Raw genomic sequence first — 15,883 nt, forward strand, 5'->3', positions numbered from 1 at the left:
GAGAATTTCCTGTGGAAGCTGAAAAGCTCAGGATCAATTCCCACTTACAGTCATGACTTTATTATTACATGACTGGGCCAGAAGCACGGGAGCCGGTTATCTCCCCTTCAGGTCCCCCTGAGGTGCTAAAGCCCCCAACTCTCCCTTTTGGAAGCATGAGTCTGGGGTGGAGAGATGGGACTGGCTCGGAGAAGGTACAGCTCCCTCCGCAGCCCCAGCCCCTGCTCACTTCCTCTCCTTCGGAGAATGTAACACGCAGCCTGGACATTGGCTCCACGGTCTCCTCGGGCTGAGGTCTTCCCCCGTGGGCTGCTCCTCCTCATTCTCCTTTGCTCCTTGCTTCTCCTCCTCCTCTCCTCCTCCTCCACCTCCTCCTCGGTGGTGCTCTCGGATTCCACATCGCCCATCATCTGGGCCATGGTGAGATGGAAGACATGGCAGCTGAAGCCCTCCTGGACGCCGTACCGCACGTGCTGCCGGAGGATCTCCAAGGTGGGGAACACCCGGCAGCAGGCCATGCACCTGAAGCCGGCCTCCATGGTCACCAGCCAGTCCGGTGTCTTGGCCCTGGGTCTCTCCTGGACTGCAGCTGACCCTGATGGGCTGTATGGCTCTGCCCTTTCCTCACACTCTTTCTCCGCCCCAGTGGGCTCACTGTCAGACAGGCGGTTTCTGGTGGACACAGCAGAGCGGGGAGAACCTACCCGCACATCCTCAGGAAGGGTCACTTCTTCTATCCTCAGCCGCTTTTCTAGCAACCCCAAGGGTTTCTCTGTCTCCCAGGAGACAGCTACACCCTTGATCGTTTTCACCCGCATGTAGTATATTTTCATGCCTCTTTCCTCTTTGTTTGTATACAGAGAGGTCTTACTGAATGAAGGGGATGAGAAGGCGACACACTGTGGTGGGGGAGCGGTCTCCCCTTGTTCCTGAACCCGGGCTAGGGCTGCTCTAGGCCGGGGAGTGTCTCGATGTAATCTCCAGATTCCTGGGAAAGGAAATTAAAAACATAATAACATGCGCGGGCCATGCTGGAAGCTGAGGGAGCAGGTGTGGTAGATGAGAGAGGGACATTTGCATGACGTAGCTGTGTCATGAGCTTGGTGTCTGTTGGCCGTAGGATGGAGTGGTGTATCTGGTGTCATCTGTGGGCTTTTCATCTGCGTGTGGGGGGATACTGGAGCGGTGTCTGTATACAGGGGTGTGGAGTATGGTGGTGAGGGCTGTGGTATGTGAGGGATGTGGGAGGATGCGTGTACTACGAGGAGTGTGAGTTTGGGAATATCGGTGGTGCATTACTTGTGGAATGGGGGTGTAGGAGAGGAGCACTGTGGATCACGTGCTTGGGGTTTACGTGTGCACTGAGAATGGCTGTGCCTGGAGAGCGGATGTATGTGTGAGCTGGGTGGACCTCAGCTGGATGGTCCTGCTCTCAGGCTGGAGGTCTATGATGAAGAACTCTGTCCTTCTCAGGAAGCAAAGGCAAAGGCAAACCCTACATTTTCCTCTGAAGATGCTTAATCTGGTCCCTCTGCCCTCCACCTCAAGCCCAGACCTTTCCGGCCCCTGCTCCTTAACTTCCCCACCATGGTGGTACCAGGATTCACACGCCCCCAGACTCAGCTGAGATCCACGCCCTCGTACAGCTCAGCCATCCTGCTCAGGCTCCTCCACAGAGCCCTCAGCGCCTCTGATGACCCTGGGTTTCCTCTCAGCCTCCCTGGGATCTGTGTGCCTCCTGCCTCCCAGCCAAGCAGCCCCTCACCTGAGGAGCCCCGCGCCCTTACCACCACGGATGAGCTTGCGTGGAGAAGAAGCACAGAAGTATTCAGAGGCAGAGGGGACCTCCCCTGCCCCTGGGCTGCAGCCTTGGGCCACCACAGGAGATCCAAGCTGAGGGGGATCCTCTTGTGACTTCGAGATTCCTGAGGGAGGAATGAAAGGCTCAGGGTGGGTTCCTCAATCCTCTGTCCACAAATATTTACTGACGGTCTGACATGTGTCAGGTGCAGTGAATACACACAGTTGAGAGTGTGGCTCCCAGTGGATACTCCAGTATTTAATTAAAATCAGTACTTATTCTGTCAGTGTCTTGTGGGTAATGTGGGCCTAGGTGGTGACTGTGAGTATGTGTGAAGAGTGAGTGATGTCTATCACTTAAGTCTGTGGTAAGTGTGGGGTTGGCGTGGGGAGCACAGTGCAGATGTGTGTATCTGTATCTGTGGCCTCTGTGTGCATGATTTCTGTTCACAAGTCAGGAATTCTGGGACATGTAACTTTTCCTCATCACACGGTGTGGCTTGTATTTATGGTGTGTGTTCATTCATTCATTCACCAAGGTTCAGTAAGCAGCTACTCCTATGTATCCGGCACTCTTCCATTGTTCTAGTCTCTGGTAAGGCTGCACATTCTAGTAGAGGAAGACAAACACTAAACAACAATACAATCAATATAACACATCAGCTGGCGGTAAGTATATAAGGGTTGCCAGACTTAGCAAACAAAAATACAGGGCACCCGGTTAAATTTCAATTTCAGATAAACCCAGAATAATTTTGTAGTGTAAGTATTCCCATGCAGTATTTGGTCTTACTTATTTTTCGTGTAAGTATGGCCCATACAATATTTGGGACATACTCATACTGAAAAATTACTTGTTGTTTATCTGGAATTCAAATTTAACTGGACAGCCCATATTTTATCTGGCAACCCTGACATGGGTTAGTGAGACTGTGCTTTACTGTGGTTTGTACAAAGCGGGTCTGGCATCACTAAAGAATGTGTTAGAAGTGTGGTGTGTATGACATGTGACTGGTTCTTACAGAGGTATTTAGAGATAGCTGAAGTTAGCTGTGTTTGCGAGAGTTGAGGAGATACATATATATATAGTGTGTGTGTCATATATATATAGTGTGTGTGTCTATATACATATCTCATCTCCAGCGTTTGGTGTTGGAGGAGAGGATTGTGACACAGGTGGGTTGTATGAGAACGTAGTTCAGGAGTGATGCGTGTATATACCTACATGTGCTGTGTGTGGTTTGATAAGGAAGTTATATGTGGGGTGTGTGATATATTTGCTGTATCAGAGTGTACATGGGTGTATGAGTTACTGCCTCATAAAACACCCCTAACAAGAATTCTGTACACACTCTTACATACACCGAGTGTCACCCAGGTCCAGGCAGGGTGACAAGAACTTTACCATGCAGACTTTATATCTGATGAGCACTCTACCCCCATTCATCCCGCTCTTCTCTCCACTACCACACACACACACACACACACTCACACTCACACACACACACACTGGAACATAGAGAAAAATATTCTGAATGGTGAGACAGGGGCAGTCATTGCCTTCCCCAGCCTGTCCCAGCCACTGCCTGAAAATCTGCCTGCTGTCTAGACCTCCACTCCCAGGGCCCATCCTAGTCTCCAGGACCCTAGGCCTGGTAGGAGCTACTGGGCTCTAATCTGGGGCAGAGGCCTCCAGCTGGAAGTCTGGGGTAGGCTCCACTCTGCCCCACTTCCTCACGTGACCACCCCTCTCCCAGGGCAAGCTACTCGCCTACGTTTAAGGCACGCAGGCACCAGGTGGCCCGTGGCTCTCAGAGCTCCCCGCAGGACCCTGAGGACATCTCTCACCCCCGCCCATGCGGGCTCAGTCTCTGGAAAGCCCTTCCCTTCCCTTGATCTCCTTTGAGAAATTCTTCCTGTCGAAGGAATAAAACCTCCTTGCTTTCAATGACACCATCCCTAGACAAACAATCTCCTTTCGAACTGCATTCCACTTCTCAAGATACTTTTCAACAAGGCCTTCAACTCATGGGGCTTCTCTTTCCACTTTGGCAAAAGGGGCCAAGCAGCTCATGGGTCTCTCTCAGCATCCTTGCATCCTTCACACCCCCCACCTCGTGACCCCAGGGGAAGATCAAAGAGAATAAGAGAGAACTCGGGGACTGAGAAAAGCTGCACCTCTAGGTCTGTGCAAGCAGGATGCAGCCTGCTGTGAGTCCGACAAAGCTCCAGGCCCGGCAGCCCCAGGAGAGGGTCCTCAGACCAGCGGAGCTGACCTCCCATCTCCCAGGGGCACCTGGCCGTTCTGTGCCGTCTCACACCACAGGGACCCTCTGCGTGGATACGGCAGCATCAGTGAGACAAGGTCTCTCGCACCCTGCTTCACAGGTGACACGTTCTCAGTACCCCCCTTCCTAGAGAAGGCTCAGTTTGGCAGAAACCCATGTTCCCCCCACAAGTTGCCCCCCACATACCTCCTCCCTTCTCGGCAGTTTCCTGGGACTCTTCACTTTCCAGATGTTTCCTCTTTTGTCGCCGTCTCATCGTACCAACTGGAAGATTCCCTTAGAAGATGCCTCACGTCCAACTCCTCCTCTTCCCTACAGGTTGGCCCTTCTTGGCTTTTGGGAAATCCGTTGAAATGATTCAATACAAATAAAAATAGTCAAGTCTCCTAAATGGCTGAACAACTTGGACCACTTAGTGAACAAGCAGTACTGCTTAGTGCTCACCAGGGCTGTTAAGTTTCAAAGGTTGCCAGGCCTACAGCAGAATTCTCTAACCTCAGTGATGACATCAGAGCATTCTGTGGACCTAGGTTCAACAGTCTCTGCAACAGCACAGACCCCATTTTCAAGAACAACTCCTTTTTCCCAGCAGAACCTTTCCCATGAATTCAACTCTCACATCTTTCAAATGTGGCAGGATACTTTGAGATGTTAATCTGTTCCTGTTCATTTTTTTCCTTTTCTTCCTTTATTTCACGTTTTCCCTTCTGCATTCAAGTGGGTAGCAGACCCTATGTTCACTGGCCAGTGGAAGAGCCCGGCAGGGCATAGCAGAAATAGCATGCTGATCATCTTGGCTTTTATTTCTAAAATCGCAAACTCCATGGAAAAGAGAGGATACTTGAGCAGAAACATAACAGAAGCAGGTTTTTGAAATTAGGTACTGTCTTGTTTCCCTACTGGAGTGTTGAAATGTGCTAATTAAGTCAGAGAGAGATGTCTGTAAATCCTGGAGGAGAAAAGGCCTCTCAAGTGTGGCTGGAGGGGTAAATGGAGCAAAAATTCCAAAAGGAGATGGCTGTAGTGTGCATACAAGCAGAATCATGGCAACCTGTCCCACGCATGGCACAGGAGCCACCAAACCTACAGGAGGCACGGCCCCCGAGCTGATGGGCATCTACACTTACAACTGTGGGCTCCAGTCAACAATGATCATGCTTCCACCCACTCTCTCAAAACCTTGGCCCTGTATGACTTCCAAATAGGGATGGCGGAAATCCAAACAGGACACCAGCAGGATCAAGGCTTCAAATACAAATTACATGGAGTTATAAAAAAATTTTCGTACTATTTCTTGCACACCTCTGCTTGTGGGCTGTAATTTATACCAGTTATAAGTGGCAATGCATCTGGATCCTCCTGATTCCACTCTAGAATTAGAGACACCTCATTTTGAGGTAGTGGCCAGGATGATCCAGTGGGAAGATTGGTGCACGGGATGAGGTAGCCTCCCAGAAGTCACTGCTTTCATTAGAAATACCACATGGACTGAGGCGGGTCCCAATTTGAAAAGGCACTGCAGAATGACTTAAAGTTTCAGGCACCGAGAGAGTGAAGAGAGGACAACTTCAGCCTTGTGAGGGTTTGCTGATGAGATTCAATCTTCCTGCTTCTTGGAAAATCTCTAGAAAAGAAGGGACAAGGAGGATTTTTTTTCTTAATTTTTTTGTGGTAGAAATTTTCAAACATACACAAAGTAAAGAGAATGATATAAAAGGAATGCAGCACCATTTACCCATCACCCAGTTTCAACAATTATCAAAAGTCTGCCATTCTTCTTCTGCTACACACACACACACACACAAACACACTCACTCACTTGCACACTTTCATTTCTTTGTGTATTTATTTTGGTTTAGGAGTTTGGGGAGGGTGGGGGAAGTGCTGTTTTTTATTGTAAATCTCAGACATTATGTCATTTCTCCTTACATGCCACAGTATTTACCTCCAACAGATAAAAACTTGTTTCTAACATAACATCATTCTCTCGCCCAACAAATTTAATCATCATTTCTTTTACCACAATAACTAAGCCATACTCAATTGCCTCCAAATGTGTTTAAATGTCTTTTTTATACATGATCTATTGAAATCAAGATCTAAAGAAGGTCCACGCCTTGCAATATGTCCATGTGTCTTTTAGTCTACAACAGTTCTCCCTCCCTTTGATTTGGCACCGATTTATTGAAGAAACTAAGTAATTTATCCTGTAGAATTTTCCACAGGAGTCTGTTGATTGTATTCCTGTGATGTCATTTAAGATGTTCCCTATTACCTCGATTTCCTTATAAACAGGTAGTTATAGCTAGAGAATTAATTAGATTTAGATTCGATTTCATGTTACTACAAGATTATTTTATAAGTGATGCTGTGTACCTTCCTATTGCTTTGCAACAGTAAGTACAAAAAGTTGTCCGGTTTTTAATGAAGTTAAGATTGATCAGTGAGCTCAGGTACTGTCAGCTTGGTCCCTCCATCCATAATGATGAGGAACCACAATGCTCCTCACCAACCATTCAACAAAGAGTATTAACAACCGGTGATAATCACCACTTCCTTAGGAGCTGAACTTTCATTAGAAGTTCTAATGCCGTCATTCCAAGGAGGATGATTCTTAAGGCATCTTTCTTAGACCCTGAATTTCTGAAAGAAATGAACCTCTCCTCAGAAAAGGAAAGATGATTCCAAACGTACCAGCTCAGGTTCTCCAACCTAGAGCCAATGGGTTCATCACAGCAAGCCCCAGCTAGGTTGGGACATACTTTTGTCATTCCTTCATTTCTCTGTCCATTCTTCATTATAGAAACCGTTATTTAGCCCCTACTATATGCCAGGCTCTCTAGATTCTGTACTTGAACATTTAAGAACAAAAAAGATGCAAAGAGTTTCTCTCAAGGAGCTTAATTCTAGAGGAGAAGATAGACCATTTTTTTTAAATAAGTAAAATACCTAGTAGGTTAGATATTTTCAAGTACCATGATGAAAAAGAAAACAAGCAACTGGATATGGGACTATAGGAAATAGGGCAATTTCTATGCTGAATGGGAGATCATGGAAGGCTTCACTAAAAGGGCCTCATCTCAGTAGTACCTGAGGGCAATAAGGGAGCTTAGAGCCAAGGTTACATTTTTCAGGCAAAAAGAGACTGGAGTCTGGGTCAGGGGTTGCCTGGCCTGTTTGAATACCAGGAAGAAAGCCAGTGTGGCTGAGGGAGGGAGAGAGTGGTAAGAGGGGAAGTCAGAGGGATAATGAGGAACCAAATTATATAGGGTTTTAGAGGCTACTGCTCAAACTTTGGCTTTTACTCTGAGTGACATGGGAAGCTTGGAGAGTTTTAAATGAGAAATTACATGTTAAAAGATCACTCTAATTGCTTTGTTAAGAACAGACTTTTAGGAGGCAAGGTCAGAATCAGAGAGAACAGTGGGCCTATTGCAATAAACCAGGAAAGAGATGAACCATAAAAGGAAAAATAGGTAAACTAGACATTATCAAAACTAAAATCATTTGCTACGTGAAAGATTCTTTTAAGAGTATAAGAAGTCAAGCTAGAGACTGGGAGAAAATATTTACAAACTACATAGCCAACAAAGAAGTAAGTCTATAACATATAAAGAACAGACATATGGACACCAAGGGGGGAAAACTGCGGTGGGGTGGGAATGGTGGTGTGCTGAATTGGGCGATTGGGATTGACATGTATACACTGATGTGTATAAAACTGATGCCTAATAAGAACCTGCAGTATAAAAAAACAAACAAAACAACTAATACTAAACTTTCATTGGGTTATTTGTATGGAAATATGTTAATATAAATGTTTCAGACATTACATGAAATTTCTAAAAATCTTATATTTGTATTTGTATGGAAATATGTATGGAAATATGTTAATATAAATGTTTCAGACATTACAGGAAACTTCTAAAAATCTTATATGTTCTGGTATAATGTTATAAGTAATAATCCTAGTTATTACTTTAAAATGTATATCTCAGAAATAACTAATTTTCTTGTCAACTGCATTATTATGAACTTTCATCAAATCTTTAACCATGGTCATTTTTAAGTCTTTTGTCATTTACAGACAGTTCTGGGTGTACTCTGATGCTTTTGCAAATATGTTCCTATAAAAGGGTTTCATCTTCAAGAAATTCATGGAAAAGACTCTGACAACTACAGGTTTCTGGTAACTGACTGTACTGCTGAACTGAATGAATAAGCATTTTCAGAACTCTAATGAAAAACTGATGAACTCATAAAAGTGCTAAGAAAAGATCAAGATAAAAAAGAAATTAATTACATGGGACTGAGTGAACTGATGAGGATGAGTATAATTTTTGTGACTATCTGTCTGAATTAAAAAAAAAATCCCACAAGGACTCAGAGGCAAAGAATATACAAATCAATTTTCACTGCAAAGTAAAGGAGCTGTTACAGTGGAGGATTACTGGACTGAATGTCAATATTATGACATAGTATGAGTGTGTTTCATGTTTGGTAACTGCAATCATTGTTGCTTTTGTTGTGGTCATCCATGTACAATGCTTGGTGTCAGTCTATTTATCTCTTGTAAAAATAAAATACAGTGTGTGTGTGTGGAAAAAAAAAAAAAAAAAAAAGAAACTAAAAATGCAACTACCATATGACCCAGCAATCCCACTACTGGGCATATACCCTGAGAAAACCATAATTCAGAAAGACAAATGTAGCACAATGTTTATTGCAGCACTGTTTACAATAGCCAGGACATGGAAGCAACCTAAGTGCCCTTCGACAGATGAATGGATAAAGAAGATGTGGCACATATATATAATGGAATATTACTCAGCCATAAAAAGAAACGAAATTGAGTTATTTTTACTGAGGTGGATGGACCTAGAGTCTGTCATACAGAGTGAAGTAAGTCAGAAAGAGAAAAACAAATACCGTATGCTAACACATTTATATGGAATCTAAAAAGAAAAAAAAATTGGTTCTGAAGAATCTAGCGGCAGGAGAGGAATAAAGATGCAGATGTAGAGAATGGACTTGAGGACATGGGGAGGGGGAAGGGTAGGCTGGGACGAAGTTAGAGAGTGGCATGGACATATATACACTACCAAATATAAAATAGATAGCTAGTGGGAAGCAGCCACATAGCACAGGGAGATCAGCTTGGTGCTTTGTGACCACCTAGAAGGCTGGGATAGGGAGGGTGGGAGGGAGACACAAGAGGGAGGGGATATGGGGATATATGTATACGTATAGCTGATTCACTTTGTTATACAGCAGCAACTAACACAACAATCAAAAGCAATTATACTCCAATAAAGATGTTAAAAAAAAAAAAAAAAAGAAATCATGATACAGTAAAAAAAACAAAAAAAAAAGTTAGGGCCTAGGAAGGAAGCCTTGAGCCAGGCAGGCCTGGGTGTCTATCCCAGCTCCACCACTTTCTATGTGACCATGAGCAAGTTATTTAGGAGACCTGAACCTAGATTTTCCTAAATTAAATGTAGAGCTGTTACGCATAGTAGAAATAATGGGATAGCCTGCTTATAGGTACTCGACAACTTTAAGCTGTTATTATTGTTGGTGGTGGTATTTAAACTGCTCGACACAAACCATCAATGTAGTACAAATGATCAGGCCAAAAAGTGTCACCCTGGTCAATTGTATTAACAAAAATAATCTGTAAAAAACTTATAAAAGGCTGATTGCATGTCCTTTTAGTATTTTACTGGAGCACTGCTAACAGCCTCACCCCAAAATTACTTAACTCTATAGGGAGATATACTCTGTCTTGTTACTTACTATTAATTAAGCCCAGACTCTGTGACATAAGATGTTAATTTGTGTCACATTTTCATTTTATATCTGTCTGAGAGTCATGCCTTTAATTTTCTGAAGATTATATTCTGACAACAACTTGAATGATGGGTTGAGCCAAAAAGATATGGTTGGTTGGGTTTTCAGAAATGCTATGTAGACAGGCACCAATTTAGCTGAGAATAAAAAACAGAAAATAGCTTCTTTTCGGCCAGAACCTCCATCTTCCAGTAATTCGCCAAAATGACCAACACAAAGAGAAAGAGGAGGGGCACCTGCTACATGTTCTAGACTAGGCCTTTTAGAAAACATGGAGCTGCTCCTTTGGCCACATACATGCAAATCTACAAGAAAGGTGATATTGTAGATATCAAGGGAATGGGCACTGTTCAAAAAGGAATGCCCCACAAATGTTGCCATGGCGAAACTGGGAGAGTCTACAATGTTACCCAGCATGCTGTTGGCATCATTGTAAACATACAAGCTAAGGGCAAGATTCTTGCCAAGAGAATTAATGTGCGTATCGAGCATGTTACGCACTCTAAGAGCTGAGATAGCTTCCTGAAACGAGTGAAGGAAAATGATCAGAAAAAGAAGGAAGCCAAAGAGAAAGGTACTTGGGTTCAGCTGAAGCGCCAGCCTGCTCCCCCAGGGAAGCACACTTCGTGAGAACCAATGGAAAGAAGCCTGAACTGCTGGAGCCCATTCCCTATGAATTCATGGCATGATGGGGGTAAAGAAAATAAAAGACCTGGACTGTAAAAAAAAAAAAAAAAAAACAGAAAATAAAAAACAAGGTACGGAGGCATCTTATTTTCAATTAAAAGTTACCACTGATTTTTTAAAAAAAACCTTCTAAGTTTTATCTCATATCCATAATATTAACCAAAACAATGCTAGGATGGAACATAATTATAGGATACAGTGAAGAGGGTAACGAAACAATGTACCTCTAACTACATTATCCATACCTTGGTTTGGAAATGGATTCTATTTCCTTCCTTCCACATCTCAGTTTGTAGAGTTTGTCCTGGATATACTGGTTTTGCAAAACGAACCTTTCAAAAAAATGTGTTTTAGGGTTAAGAATGTTTTAATATGAAACTTTTCCACTTTGCGGGGGGGTGGTATTTGGGGGGAAGGTTGGAGAGCATAAAAGGAAGAAACAGAGACTGGACTATACTTAAATTCATAAAAATAGTAATATGATAAAATTAGTAGAGATATAGTTAGTAAAAGTTAATTCTTTGTCTTTCAAAATATAGAATCAATAAATAGTTTAATCTTGACAAATCAAAACACAGAAGAATAATCATATTAAGTAGAGTTATATAGGTAACCACCAGAACAACTTAAGAGAAGCAGTTAAAAGTAGCACTAATTGGGGGCTTCCCTGGTGGCGCAGTGGTTGAGAATCTGCCTGCTAATGCAGGAGACACGGGTTCGAGCCCTGGTCTGGGAAGATCCCACATGCCACGGAGCAGCTGGGCCCGTGAGCCACGGCTGCTGAGCCTGCGCGACTGGAGCCTGTGCCCCGCAACGGCAGGGGCCGCGATAGTGAAAGGCCCGCGCACCGCGATGAAGAGCGGTCCCCGCACCGCGATGAAGAGTGGCCCCCACTTGCTGCAACTAGAGAAAGCCCTCGCACGAACCGAAGACCCAGCACAGCCAAAAATAAATAAATAAATAAATAAATAAATAAAATTAAAAAAAAAAAAAAAGTAGCACTAATTAAGTCTGAGGAATAAGACCTGGGGTTGTTGTATAGGACAGAATAATTACATTTTTTATTTCCTAATTTTCTCTACTATTTTATTTGCTCTGTGTATATATTATTGGCTGGTTTTTTAAATAATTATAATAATAACTATAAAATAGTTATAATAATGAGAATAATCAGTGTTATCAAAGGCAAGACATCAGAAAATAAATTTCTACTGCTGCATGGAGCACAAACTGATAAAAGCTTTTGGAGCTATTTGACACTGCCTTAAAGTTTTGTTTTGTTTTGTTTTAAGTGTATGTCTTTCGATTTATGCAAAACTGTGCAGAGTCAGTTTTCTTTGCAATTTATAATGGATGAAAACTTGAAGCTAACTTAAAAGTGCAAAACTAGGGCTTCCCTGGTGGTGCAGTGGTTAAGAATCCGCCTGCCAATGCAGGGGACACGGGTTCGAGCCCTGGTCCAGGAATATCCCACATGCTGTGGAGCAACTAAGCCCGTGTGCCACAACTACTGGGCCTGTGCTCTAGAGCCCACGAGCCACAACTACTGAGCCCGCGTGCTATAACTACTGAAGCCCGCACACCTAGAGCCTGTGCTCCGCAGCAAGAGAAGCCACTGCAATGAGAAGCCCGCACACCACAATGAAGAATAGCCCCCACTCGCCACAACTAGAGAAAGCCTGCGCGCAGCAAGAAAGACTCAATACAGCCAAAAAATAAATAAATTTACAGTGACCACAAAAAAAAAAGTGCAAAACTAAAATCAATATGCAACCAACATACTGATATAGGTGCATGTTTATTAGAGTTCAAATGCAGCCACTTAACATTTTCAATTAAATTAAGGCAAATTATAAAACAGTAAAACATGAATAAATAAATTTTTAAAGGTAAATCTTGAGTTTGTTAAGGCATATATGCTGATATATGTATGCTCCTAATTAATTTACAAAACAATCAAATCAATCTGTTAAAAGTATAACTGTATATAATATCCTTCATGATGCATGTGTAATAGAGGCATTTATAGCTACAAAAAGAAAACTTGCTGATTGCCAAGTCAATGAAACAATAAAAATAATAACTTCGGTATAGTACCTATTTTTAAATGAAGTCACTAAGACTCCTCTAAAACTAAAAAGGAACAAGTAGTTAAATTATTAATAATTTACACATACCTTAATTGCTTTGAATCTTGACACGTCATTATCTGCAAACTGCTGTAAAACATGCCTGGCAGAAAATCCAAATGTACATAATCCATGTAATATGGGCTTGTCAAAACCTAAAAATGAGAGAGAGAATTTAGTTAGATAAAGGCACATTTCATGTTTAAAAACCAAGAACAGTTCATTCAGGACTTCAAAAATACATTTTTAAACTGCATTAGACTGAATCATACCATCTATTTTAACACATTATTGACCAGGGGGATTTTTGCAGAAACTAACGCCTATGGTGTTAATACATCTCCAGTCAATAATGTGTTAAGAAACATGGAAAATATTTTATAAATAATACTTCCTGGGAAAAAAATTATGAAATAAACAAAAAAAGAAAAAAAAAAAGGAAGGAATGTCAGAGATCTGGGGACACAAATAATTATTTTGTTTCGCTTTGGTTGTAACCATGAAATCATCCACAGTGATTTCAATATCCATGTATGTAGATGATCCTTCTTCAACCTTTCAGTTCTTTGCTCTCCCCTCCAATGGCCTTGACCTTCATGATAACTCAGACACCCATCCCCATGGTCCTATCCTAGACCTTGCACTAGCAGGAGCTACCTTCCACCATAATCTGAATTTCACGTACACCATTTTCTGAACACTACTTCCCACCTTTCCATGTCTTTTGCATAAACATATTAGGAGAGGGCTATTTTTAAAATGTTACTCAAACTTCCAGTCATAAGTAGCGACGGCTTTAAGTATTATTTAGATAACTGAGCTAATATTTTCATTGGCTCACATTATTAGCAACTCACCTGCTAAGTTAGCAAAGTCAGGATCAATGTGTAAGGGATTCCAGTCTCCACTGAGGCGGTACAAAGCAGCCTGTGGAGAAAGAATTATAAAAGAAACTAGCACCCAGTGCCTTCTTAGAATACATTAAAATAAAAACAGGAAATATGGCTGATTATTGCATAAGAAATGCATTATAATGTACCTAATAGTAGCTTTGATTAAAAAATAACTATTTCTAACAAAAAAAGATTAAGTGTAAATCAAATGCTTTTTGTAACACCTGCCACTGAGATCATAAGGCGTGAGGACTGTCAAATAATAGGAAGGGGAACCAAGAACTACATCTGGGAACAACACTGGTTACCACTGCCGAAGGAGAAATTCACAAAAAGGAATCCATCAATCTACTCTCGTTAAAACACAATGAAGGGCTTCCCTAGTGGCGCACTGGTTAAGAATCCGCCTGCCAATGCAGGGGACACGGGTTTGATCCTTGGTCCGGGAAGATCTCACATGCCGTGGAGCAACTAAGCCCGTGCGCCACAACTACTGAGCTTGAACTCTAGAGCCCGCGAGCCACAACTACTGAAGCCCAAGCACCCCAACTACTGAAGGCCACATGCCCTAGAGCCCACGCTCCTCAACAAAGGGAAGCCACCACAATGAGAAGTCTGTGCACCACAACGAACAGTAGCCCCCGCTCGCCGCAACTAGAGAAAGCCCGCGCACAGCAACAAAGACCCAATGCAGCCAAAAATTAATTAATTAATTAATTAATTATTTAAAAATAAAATAAACTTTTTTTTTAAAAAACACAATGAAGATAAGGTGTAAATGTTTATAGCCTCTTCTAACCAAGCAAAATTTATGCCAACTTTCTTAATGGGGTGTTTTAAATTGAAGCCTGTAACCCAATACTAGATATATAAACATCACACACTTCTCACAAACTTTCATTCTACTGGGTACACTAAATCCTGAGATCAGCTCATCCTGCAAAAAAAAGACTAATAACTTGCCATTAAGATTATATTCCTGCTTACTCCAGATCCTCACATCACTTCTGTACTTAGATAAGGCAGAATTAGCAGAAAGATAGAGATAACAATAGGAAAAAAGTCACCATACTTCCCAGCATTTAAATTGTGCATTGGTCAATTGAGAGAGTACTTTTCAGTACTGAAGGGAAGAAATTCACAAAAGAGCTAACAGTAAGTATTTAATGTATCTGTGTATTAACTTTGGGTCTGCCTCTAGACATCTCTTTCTTATCAATTGCTAGGTTAAGCTTTCCAAGACTATTAAAATGTGTAGAGACTAGCCATGTCAGCATACCTGACTTTCTTAATGAGTTTTTGTTGTTTTTAATTATTGATTATTTTTTTTAACAAATTTTATTTATATTAAATAACATCTCCTATAACTCATAGGAAAATGTTGTTTACTTTTTAATATGTTTTGTACAATTTTAATAAGCTCTTTCTCTTTCCCATCACTCTATATGATAGTTTTCTAAATTATTCACTTTTTTAATGACTCAGTATTTTTTCCCTTTATATGACTTCTAAAAATAATTAAATAAAATCAACAATTATCAAAAAGATGTGACTTAAGATTCTGTATAAGATGGTAGAGGATTAAATGATAAATTTTAGAAAGCACTTTAAAAAAAATAAAACACTAGGCAAATATACATCATCATGTTGCATACAAATGGTAAAAGAATGACGAATTTCAGGGCCCAAAGCGGAAGGTGTCAAACACATAATAGATCATGGGCTTTGGCACCAGACAGACCTAGGTTCAAATCCAGCTCTGCCATTAGTGGGCAATTTTCTTTATCACCCTAAGCCTCAACCTTCTCATTTAAAAAACTGAGAGGCTAATCAAACTCTTACAGAGCATTATCCTTGATAAATATTCATACCTCAATAAATGTGAACTATTATGATGATTTAAAAGATTTCAGCAACAGTATAAGACAATCAAGTTTTTAAGATTAGTGTCAGTGTTCTTACCCCACAGATATCATTCCTATAAATGAAAAGAAACAACTTTTCTAGAGAAATCATATTAAAGGAATATGAAAATTTTCATATTATTTCAATGACAGCATTGCTTCCAACAGAAGGCAGAATTAGCAAAGACATAAAAGATCTATGATGAGAAATGACTAAAGTCAACTGACTGGATGTTTGACTAAATTCAATCATAATGCAAAATGACCATTCTCCAAACAATAAAGAACACTATCAAGGTTTATTTTCTGAATATCTTGAAGGACTTTCGTAT

General features: G+C 41.5%; 1 protein-coding gene and 2 pseudogenes across 1 annotated transcript in view; 1 reads left to right on the plus strand and 2 right to left on the minus strand.

Annotated features, from left to right (window-relative positions):
- Nucleotides 1–223: 223 nt before the first annotated feature.
- On the minus strand, nt 224–5,708 carry LOC130707071 (protein FAM170A-like; annotated as a pseudogene).
- Nucleotides 5,709–10,139: 4,431 nt separating this feature from the next.
- Nucleotides 10,140–10,627, plus strand: LOC130707069 (60S ribosomal protein L21-like; annotated as a pseudogene).
- A 228-nt stretch (nt 10,628–10,855) lies between these two features.
- Nucleotides 10,856–15,883, minus strand: part of LOC130707163 (peroxisomal multifunctional enzyme type 2) — a 50,995-nt gene continuing 45,967 nt past the window's right edge. Inside the window, exons 16-18 of the mRNA XM_057540382.1 lie at nt 13,612–13,681; nt 12,803–12,909; nt 10,856–10,957 (exon numbers count right to left, since the gene is read on the minus strand). Of these exons, the coding sequence (XP_057396365.1) occupies nt 10,856–10,957; nt 12,803–12,909; nt 13,612–13,681 (279 nt within the window). The remainder of the gene's footprint in view (nt 10,958–12,802; nt 12,910–13,611; nt 13,682–15,883) is intronic.

Source organism: Balaenoptera acutorostrata, chromosome 2 (assembly GCF_949987535.1).
Source record: "Balaenoptera acutorostrata chromosome 2, mBalAcu1.1, whole genome shotgun sequence".
NCBI lineage: Eukaryota > Metazoa > Chordata > Mammalia > Artiodactyla > Balaenopteridae > Balaenoptera > Balaenoptera acutorostrata.